The sequence below is a fragment of the Malus domestica genome, chromosome 02 (assembly GCF_042453785.1).
Source record: "Malus domestica chromosome 02, GDT2T_hap1".
NCBI classification, from domain to species: Eukaryota; Viridiplantae; Streptophyta; class Magnoliopsida; order Rosales; family Rosaceae; genus Malus; species Malus domestica.
In genome coordinates this window covers 24,240,428-24,250,764 of record NC_091662.1, presented here as the reverse complement: position 1 = coordinate 24,250,764, position 10,337 = coordinate 24,240,428, and the positions used below count along the sequence as shown (strand labels likewise).

The 10,337-nt window shown below is 38.0% G+C and overlaps 1 protein-coding gene across 1 annotated transcript in view; it reads left to right on the top strand.

Annotated features, from left to right (window-relative positions):
• The first annotated feature begins 367 nt into the window (after positions 1-367).
• Positions 368-10,337, top strand: part of LOC139191533 (uncharacterized) — a 61,158-nt gene continuing 51,188 nt past the window's right edge. The window contains exons 1-2 of the mRNA XM_070812419.1: positions 368-645; positions 757-966. Coding sequence (XP_070668520.1) covers positions 368-645; positions 757-966 — 488 coding nt within the window. The remainder of the gene's footprint in view (positions 646-756; positions 967-10,337) is intronic.

Below are 10,337 nucleotides of genomic sequence, written 5' to 3'. Positions count from 1 at the left end.
TGTGGAAGGGCCAAAAGTTCAAAATGTAAGTGCGTGTGGCGTATGTTCCATGCAAGGACACCCTACGGACAAATGCCCACAATTGATCGAGAACGGAGGGTGGGACACCCTCAATGCCGTGGGTTTTGGGCAGCAATACCAACAAAGGAATGATCCCTTTTCTAACACCTACAATCCCGGTTGGCGTGATCATCCAAATTTCAAATGGCGAGAACCCCAACAAGGCCAACAACAAAGCACATTTCGGCAACAACCCCCGGGTTTCTATCAAAATCCGTTTGCACCCACACAACCTCAAGCACAACCTACCCAAACCAATTCAGGTTCGTCCATTGATAATGATCAGATTTTTCAATTACTAACTTCTATGGCGCAGGGTATGCAAAATAGAGACAAAAGGATGGATGAGTTGGAGAAGCAAGTAGGGCAGATTGCGGACTTCATGGGCCAATTTCGAGAGCAAGGCAAGTTGCCAAGTTCAACTGTTGTCAATCCGAGGGGAGGAGTCGAAACTGCCAAAGCTATCACACTAAGAAGTGGGAAAGAAGTAGGAACCGAGCCAAAACCATCCAAATCTGCCCTCAAGGAGGACGAGAAGTTGCAAATAGAAGAGAAGGAGCAAGCAAAGGCCACGGCAAGGATTGAGCAATCCTTGCCGCAACCACCCAAGCCATCCAATTCGGCCAATAAGGGTAAGGAAGGTACAATTCAAGTTAATTCTAATGTTATTCCTCCGGATGTACCCTTTCCTAGCAGATTTTTGCAAGCCAAGAATGAAGAAGAGGAAAAAGACGTTCTTGAGACGTTTAGAAAGGTGCATGTCAATATCCCTCTCCTCGAAGCTATAAAGCAAATCCCGAAGTATGCCAAGTTTTTAAAGAAGCTTTGTACAACAAGGAAACGGATTCGGGAGAAAGAGGTGGTACACGTAAGTGAGAATGTATTTGCATTGTTGCAAAGATCCAGGTAGTTTCACTATCCCTTGTGTTATTGGCAATACGAGGTTTGATCATGCTATGTTAGATTTAGGTGCATCTATAAATGTCATGCCATATTCTGTTTATGCATCTATGAATCTAGGAAAGCTTAAAAATGATGGAGTTATTATTCAAATAGCCGATCGATCTAATGCATATCCCAAAGGAGTGTTGGAAGATGTTTTGGTGCAGGTAGACCACTTGATTTTTCCTGCAGATTTCTATGTGTTTGATATGGAGGACTCAACCCACTCTTCACCATCACCACTCTTACTTGGACGACCATTCATGAAAACGGCTCAAACCAAGATTGACGTGGCCAAGGGAGCAGTAACTATGGCCTTTGGTGGTGATATGATTAACTTTAAGATTTCTGAATCGGTTGAGAATACTAATGATGTTCGTTCTTGTTGTGCTATTAATGTAATTGAAAATATAGGGCAAGAATGTTCAACACTAGTCAAGAAGAAGGTACCACAACCCACCATCGAGGAAGGAATTGGAGTGAACAACAAAGAGTGCACGGCCCCAACCTTGAAATCACCAAATCTGGCCGAGTGCACTCTTTTTGCATCTGTCCATAGTGCTACCACTTCTTTGCCGTACAAAAGTAAGCCACCTATTCCAATTTCGATTCCCATTTCAACTAATAGGTTGCTACCTTGTATGGTGCAGGTACCTAATCGAAGTCAACGTGGTGGGAGAGTTCGTGTTGATTTAGAGAAGCAAAACACGACAATAAGAAAGGATCATTATCCCATCCCATTCAAGGACCCAAAGAATGAAGTATTTCGTAGGACAGGTTGTGGAAAAACCCCTCCATGCCTTGGGGTTCCATAAACCTTCAATGGAGCATCGTCCGGCTGCAAGACGTTAAAGAAAGCGCTACTTGGGAGGCAACCCATGCATTCGACAAAGGAAGACTTAGAGAGCACTCCAATTCCAGATTTGCGTTCCTAAACCCTTCTCTTTGTTGTTATTACGTTTCTGCCATGTTAGATTGTTTAGTTGCTGTTTTCTTTGTTTGTTGTTTATTTGTGTTAGTTTATGCTTGAAACATTGAGGACAATGTTTGATTTAAGTGTGGGGGGGTAACCAAAGTGTTTTGATACAAATTCGTAGGGTTTTATCACCCATAATTTCAAATGTTGTTCCTTGCTGTTTTTAGGTGTTTTTAGACTGTTTTGGTGTGTTTTAGTGTATTTTGACATAAAAATTCGAAAATCCCATAAAAATTTTGAAAAAATGTTTTGAAAAACCCAAAAAGAGTAGTTTTAAAGTTGTTTTGTGTGTTTGTTTGTGTCTTAGGGTACCTTCCAACACAATGATGAGGATTCGGTTTGTAATTGCATGACTATTAAAGAGAGTTATAAACATGGATGAAAGTTTGATTTACTCTTTGGTTTATGCTTGGTTGTGGTTATAACTTATGAATTTACATGTAATCATAAAGAAAAATTAGTTTTTGTAACATGCTTGAAGGAAGGAACTCAAACAAACGCTACAACCTTGTGAGACTTGAGCCTAAATGTTTATTTGGAGAGTTAAAATCTGTGCATTCTTGTTTTCTAAAGTCGTTGCATGATCTCATTATTCTTTGCTTGGTTACTAATTAGAAGGCGTTTCATCAATTAGTTCCAAATGCTAGAACTCATGCCAATTTCATTCAAAACATGTTATTGAATTACATAACACATATTCAAGATGAAGTTAGTAGTTACCACCATAGCCAAAAAGCCTTCATTCCATGCATTTTTTTTTGTAGGTTTAACCCTGTTGAGCCTTGTTTAGCCTATGTTGTTTGTTAACTCACATTATCCTTACCTAGCCTAGTTTAGGATTATCCATACCCTTGTTCTTAAAACATAGTTAAGCATGACTCAAGATGAATTCCTTTTGATCATGGTATTGCAGAAACATAAGTGTGGGGGAAGGAACTTTTGTGTGCCAAAAGAAATATTGAGGCACGGCAAAGAAAGAAAAAAAAAATGAAAAATTCGTGCAAAATAGAAAGATAAAAAGAAAAAGTTGTGAAAAGTATGAAAAGGAGTTGGAAGAGCATAAAAATGAGCTCTAAGTTGTTGGTTGTTGAAGAAAGGGTCCAAAACGTTGCATTTGACCCTAAGTATGCATGCGTATTCCCCTTTGTGTTTAAAGTTGTTTTCTGTACTCTAAAGTGAATTCTAAGTGTCAATTTCATTGCTTTGCTTACTATTGTTTTAAGAACGTTTGTTTATCCCGTACCCTTCTTTGTTAGCCAATACCCCAAGCTGATGCGAAATAGATAAGCACACAAATTAAACCCTCTTTTTGTCAAATTGTAGTAAAGATGTAAGTAGGGATCGTTCTAAACCGGGGATTAGGAGGGATTGCTAAACACTTGGAAACTGACTAAAGAACATAAAAACAAAGTTTAAAACACTTAAACAAACCTAAAACTCAAAACAGCAACCTAATGACTCAAAACTGCTTAAAAACCACTTTCTGGGCAGTTTTGAGAACCTAACAAGAACTTGGACGAATTTGGGTGAAAACTTGAATCAAAACACTTAGAAACACAAATCAAAACATATTCTAACTAATCTAAGACTTCAAAATAAAAGGGGATTTGTTTTGGACGAAAATTGAAAACAAAACAGAAACTTTAAAACAAAACAGATTGTAAAACGTTTTTGGATGAAAAGGATGGATAAAAGGCTAGTTAGGAGGTTCTTCTCCACACATGTCACACTTGCAAACAAAACGATTTTCAGTTGTTCTTCCAATAAATTATGAATACTCAACGCCCCAAATTAACCGTGAATTGCACTAATTAACCCTCAGTTTTTCCACAAGTTATTGAGTTGGATGATTGCATACGACAACCCAAACCATTCCCTACAAGTTCCCTACATGAATTGCATAATAGAGATACAAGCAAGAATCATTAAGTTCTATGAAAAACATAAGCATTGACGAAGCCTTTGTTACTATGAATTGCATGAAACTTATGCCAAGAATTCATTCAACGCGATCGGTTTCAAGCGACCTTCACTACTTGTGATTATAAGATTGTAACTATTAGGTGAAACTCCCTCATAATCTAGCATCATATTCATGCATGGAAACTAAGCGTGCACTCTCAATCAACATACACAAATAAGTTATCAATCAAATAGATGAACGAATTGAATTCACAACTTATGAAACAACAACTAAATGTAATCAAATCATATTGCAAGCATGTACATGGTTTCGAATTCCCCCCTAACCAAGGGGGGTTTAGTTCCTCATACTCACAACACAAAGTTTATTGAATTGAAACATCGAAGACATAAGAAAGATTACACCTAAAACGCCCAACAATTCCACTTTGAATTTCTGCACGTCAAGCTCCTCTTTCTTCTTCTCCTTGCTGCGGCAGAGAGGGTTTAGGGAATTTTTGGATGTGATTTTGGTTTTGGAAGGGAGTTAGGATGGTATGGTGGTGCGGCAAGGGGTATGGGTGGTGTATGGAGGTGTAGAATGGTGGCTGGAGTAAAGGAATGGCTGCGGCAAGGAGTGGGAAGTGGCTGGTTGGTGAATGAAAGCTGCGGCCAGGTGGGGAAAATTATTTAGACGAATTTCTGAAGTATGGAGAGGGTGATATATGCGGCCAAAGGGTTTAATGAATATATAAAGGCACTTAAAAACCCTAGCAAATCAGATTAGGGTTTCTAGAAACCCAAATCCACCAGAAAATGGGCTAAAACAATCAGAATTTTAGTAGGAAAAGGGCCTAGGGTGCGGCAAGTTCAATGGGCTAGGGTTAGGGCTTCTAGAATGCCTTGCAAGGCAACGGGTCCAAATCTGAAAAGGATTGGGCTTATGGTGCGGCAATGTCCAAGAATGTAAGGATGGGTCATCTAGAAGCCCAAAGCCAAGAATAGAAACTCTCACAAATGGAAACCTCGAAGAATAGAAACTTCCAACTTTAGAAACTTTGGGTTCTAATTCTGAATTCTTTGTTCTTCACTTTCTTTTCTTCATTTCTTAAGCTCCCTTTGACCTTCAACTCGTCCATTCCTTGTGCTCCATAAGTAAAAACGCCATTTTAGCTCAATTATGCTCCATTTTGCACTTCCTTGCATACTTTGTCTCTAAAACCTGAAAACACATAAAACTAGCTTAAAAGACTACGTTAACTAAGAAAACACCATGGAAATGAATAAGAACTAGCTAACTAAGGCGCATAAATATGCTCCTATCACAAGCCCCGTTACAACCCTTCACTTTAATCTTGAGTGTTATGTGTTTCAATTTGTGGAGTTTAAAATTGGTATGAGCATATGGTGTCACTGGTTCTCGCATCTAAGTAGTAGCATTCCATTCATGAGATCATATTGATAAACATGCTTATTAAATCCGAAAAGTGCTTTCTTTGTTATACATATATGTGAGCATTCGTTTTCATATTTACATCAATCTTCTCACATATAACTAGTATTGGGTGTGTAGTCAGAAAATCTATGTGAAAATTGAGTGCATATCTAGTAAGCAATTGAGCAAATTCTCTAAGGCATGTTACTACATTTAAAATCATGTTTTAATTGGTTAGATGTGAACTATGACGTGGTGACTATGATTAAGTATGTGCTTAAGTGTGAAGATGACTAAAATCTGTGGGAATGATGATTTTTAATATGTCATGTGCATTGGAAATCCCTGAGGCAAACGTTGGAAGGTTTAGGTTATGTTTTGATTATTTTGTTTCGTTTCGTTTTCTTTTGCTCGAGGACTAGCAAAAGCTAAGTGTGGGGGAATTTGATAGGAGCATATTTATGCGCCTTAGTTAGCTAGTTCTTATGCATGTTTGTTATGTTTTCTTAGTTTAAAGTAGTCTTTTAAGCTAGTTTCATGTGTTTTCAGGTTTTAAGGGCATATTACATAAAATGATGCAATTTGGAGCCTTTTGGAGCAAAATAGAGCTTGGAATGGAAGTCACATACTTGGAGTCAAGGGAATGGACGAGAATGAAGATTTGAAGATTTGAGGAGTCCTAGTTGAAGAAGGAGTCCTAATCAACGAAGGATTCCTAATTGAAGAAGGATTCCTAATCAACGGAGGAGTCCTAGCTAAGGATGGATTCATAGTCAAAGATGGATTCCTAGAAGGATGAGGATTCCTACTCAAGCAAGGTTTCCTACTTGACGAAGGAGAATTAAAGTAAAAAAATCAGCTCAAGTGAAGAAATCTTATCCAAAACATCATCCATAACTTTATCTTAGCTTATCTTATCCAAACAAACCTTATCCTATCCTATCTTATCCAAATCTGAATTCATTGATATTTTAGCTGCAAAGTGGGGTTCCTAACTAGATTAGAATGCTTAAAATTAGATTTCTAGAAGCCCTATCCCTGCACACATAAGGTGCCGCACCTATCCCCTTTCTAGAACTTGTTTTCCTTGCCTTGCAAGGCTTTCTAGAAGCCTTATCCACCCTATCCCTTACCTGCAGCACCTAGGAGGCCTTTTCCCATTCAAAATCTGATTGTTTTAAGCCTTTTCCTGATGGGTTTTAATTATACAAGTCCATATCTGATTCACCTAGGGTTTTAAGTGCCTATATATACTCATATAAACCCCTAGATCAGATCACCACCTCTCATACACATCAATTCACGCCAGAAATCATTCCTTGCTCTCTGCCGCACCCTTCCACCACCATATTCCATATTTTCTGCCCTAAATCATCCCTAGCCGCACCACCCATCAACCCTAAACACCATCACACATCCCCCATCCATTCTACACCATCCATAACCCCAAAGAACCTGTCCAAAGTCCAAGTGCCGCAGCAAGGAGGAAGGGAGACTTGTGGATGCACCTGCTGTCCAAATTGGATCGTCTAGGTGTTTTCTTTCCCTGGTTTTTAATGTCTAAATTTATGTATCTTTACTTTGCGAGTATGAGGAACTAAACCCCCCTTGGCTAGGGGGGATTCGAAACCATGATTATGCTTGCTATATGATTTGATTACTTCTAATTGCGTTTCATAAGTTGTGGATTCAATTTACTTATCTATATGAATTAAAACTGATTTGTGTATGTTGGTTGAGAGTGCACGCTTAATTTTCATGCATAAGTTTGATGCTAGAATGTAAGGGAGTTTCACCTAATAGTTATGAACTTATATTCACAAGTAGTGAAAGTTGTTGATCACAATTGCGTTAAGTGAATTCTTGGCATAAGTTTCATGCGCTTTCATAGTTACGAGTGCCTCGTCAATGCTTATGATTTCCATTGAACGTAATGATCTTTGATTGTATCTCTATTATGCGCTTTCATGTAGGGAACTTTTGAGGAATAATTTGGTTGCGATGCGCTTTTTCCGTCCAATTCATTGATATAAGGGAAATCTGAACGTTAATTTAAGCGGACCTAATTAACTTGGAGTGTTGAGTATTCATGGTTTATTGAATTGCAATTAGAAATCGTTTTGTATGCAAGTATAACATGTGTGGAGAAGAACCCCTTAGCTAGCCTTCCATCCATTCTCTTTCACCAAATTCGTTTTAAAATCTGCTCTAGTTTATAAAGTTTTGTTTTGTTTTTAAATTCGTCCAAAATCAATCCCCCTTTATTTTGTTGAGTCATAGTAGTTAGAAATCACTTTAGTTTGTGTTTTCAAGTGTCTTAAGTCAAGTTAAAACCAATTTTCGTCCAAGTTGTGTTTATTGTTCAAAACTGCCCAGATTGTGGTTTTAAGGCAGTTTTGAGTGTTTCTGGGCTGTTTTGAGTCTTTAGGTTTGTTTTAGTGTTTTAGAGTTTAGTTTTTCTTTCTTTGAGTCTAGTTTAGTGTTTTAAACCTGTTTTTACATATTTGAGTCAGTTTTCAAGTGATTTAGCAATCCCTCCTAATCCCCGGTCTAGAACGATCCCTACTTACATACACTTTGCTACAATTGATAAAAAGAGGGTTTAATTTGAGTGCTAGTTAATATCATATCATGAATATAAGTGTGTGACGATTATGTGAAACAACCTTATATTCTAGCAACATATTCATGCAAGCCAATTAAGTGTCAACCCCTAATTAACAAACACAAATAAGTTATTACTCGCACAGTTAAGCCAATTGCATTCACGATTCAAGAACTCATAACTGGAATTTATCAAATCAACTTGCATACATAGTCATGGCTTCGAAATTACCCCTAACCAATAGGGGTTTAGCCACTCATGTTCATAGCAAAACGAAAGGAAAAGAAATTAAACATTGAAATCATAAAACGAATTACACCTAGAATGCACCAACGATGAAGCTTGAGCATCCAAGAGTCCTTCCTTCTTTCTCCTTGCTGCAGCACCCGAATGGGTGAGTTTTGGGGGTTATGGATGGTGTAGAACGATGGGTTTATGGCTGGGATAGGTGTATGGGACAGCTAGGGTGGTTTTAGGTCAGAAAATATGGTGAATGGTGAAGGATAGGTGCGGCAGAGAGAGTGGTGATGTTTCTGGCATGAATGGGACTGAATGGAGATGTTTGTGGCTGCACACACATGTTTATTTAAAGGGATTAGGAAATTAAAAACCCTAGACTAATTTGGTAAACAGAAATTTAAGTCAAAAGCTTCTAGAAGTAGGAAACAAAATCAGAAATTAAGGGAAAGGTCAAGGGATATGCGGCAACAGCTTGAAACACATTAGGAATGTGTTTTAATGTATAAAATCAGGAAAGATCCCTCTCCCTTGCACGGCAAGGAAGAGGAAAGGGTAAGGAAATGCGGCTGTGATGTGGGAAAGGTTTAGGGAAAGGTTTGATGTCCTAAAACTGAAGGGGAAGTGGATCCCTTGCACGGCAAGGGGATGGAAGTTTGGGAAGGGTGCGGCAAAGGTCCCTAAGAGTTCTAGGGCCTTTGTTTTGTGTCCTCAAAGTGGCTGGAACATGAGTACTTTTAGAATTAGGAAAGGTCAAACCAAAATAGGAAACCTTGGCTTAACTTTCCTACTTCAAATAGGAATCCTTGTTCTTCTAGGAATCCTCATGTGATTAGGAATCAATCTTCAATTTGGAAACCTTCGTTGATTAGGAATCCTTCGTTGATTAGGAATCCTTCGTCGATTAGGAATCCTTCGTCGATTAGGAATCCTTCGTTCTTCAAGTCTTCAATTCATCCATTCCTTTTGCTCCAAAAGGCTCCAAATTACATCATTTTGCACACTTCGACTTTGGAATCTGAAAACACACAAAGGTGACTTTAAACACTAAAATAACTAAGGAAACACAACTCAAATGCACGAGAACAAGCCAATTAAGTTGCATAAATATGCTCCTATCAAATTCCCCCACACTTAGCTTTTGCTAGTCCTCGAGCAAAACAAAGAAATAAAACGAAACAAAACAAATAAAACACAACCTAAACCTTCCAACAATTGCCTTAGGGATTTCCAATGCACATGACATGTTAAAAATCACTATCCCCACAGATTTGAGTCATCTTTACACTTAAGTACATGCTTAATCATAGTCACTACTTACTAGTTCACATTTAAGCAATTAAAACAATGTTTTTGATGTAGTAACATGCCTTAGAGAAATCGCCCAATTCCTTACAAGATATGCACTCAATTTTTACTCAGATTTTCTAACTACACACCCTATACTAGTTATATGTGAGAAGATTGATGTAGATATGGAAACTAACGCTCACATATATGTATAACAAAGAACGCAATTTCTGGAGTTAATAAGCATGTTAAGATATGATCTCATGAATGGAATGCTACTACTTAGATGCGAGAACCAGTGACACCATATGCTCATACCAAATTCAAACTCCACAAATTGAAACACATAACACTCAAGATTGAAGTCAAGGGTTGTAACGGGGCTTGAGGTGTTGGCTAACAAATGAAGGATAGGGATAACAAATGTTCTTAAAGCAATAGCAAGCAAAGTAATGAAATTGAAACTTAGAATTCACTTAGATTGCAGAAATCAACTTTTAAACACGACGGGAAGATTCAAGCAAAATTTAGGGCCGAATTCAAAGTTTTGGACCTTTTCTTCAACAAACAACACTTTGGGACTCTTTTTCACATCTTTTCAACTCCTTTTCATTCTTTTCACACACTTTTTCTTTTTCTTTTACCATGAATTTCATTTGTTTTCTGCCAAAATACCCAAAATACCCAAGTTGAAACCTTTCCCCCACACTTGTTTTCTGCCATATATAAATCAAAAGGAATTCAATTTGAATCATGCTTTACTATGCTTCAAGAACAAGGGTAAGGATGGTCCTAATCTAGGCTAGGTGAGGTTAATGTGGGTTAACAAAGAATGAAGGCTAACAAGGCTCGACGGGGTTAAACTTAAACATAAAATGATATGGGATACA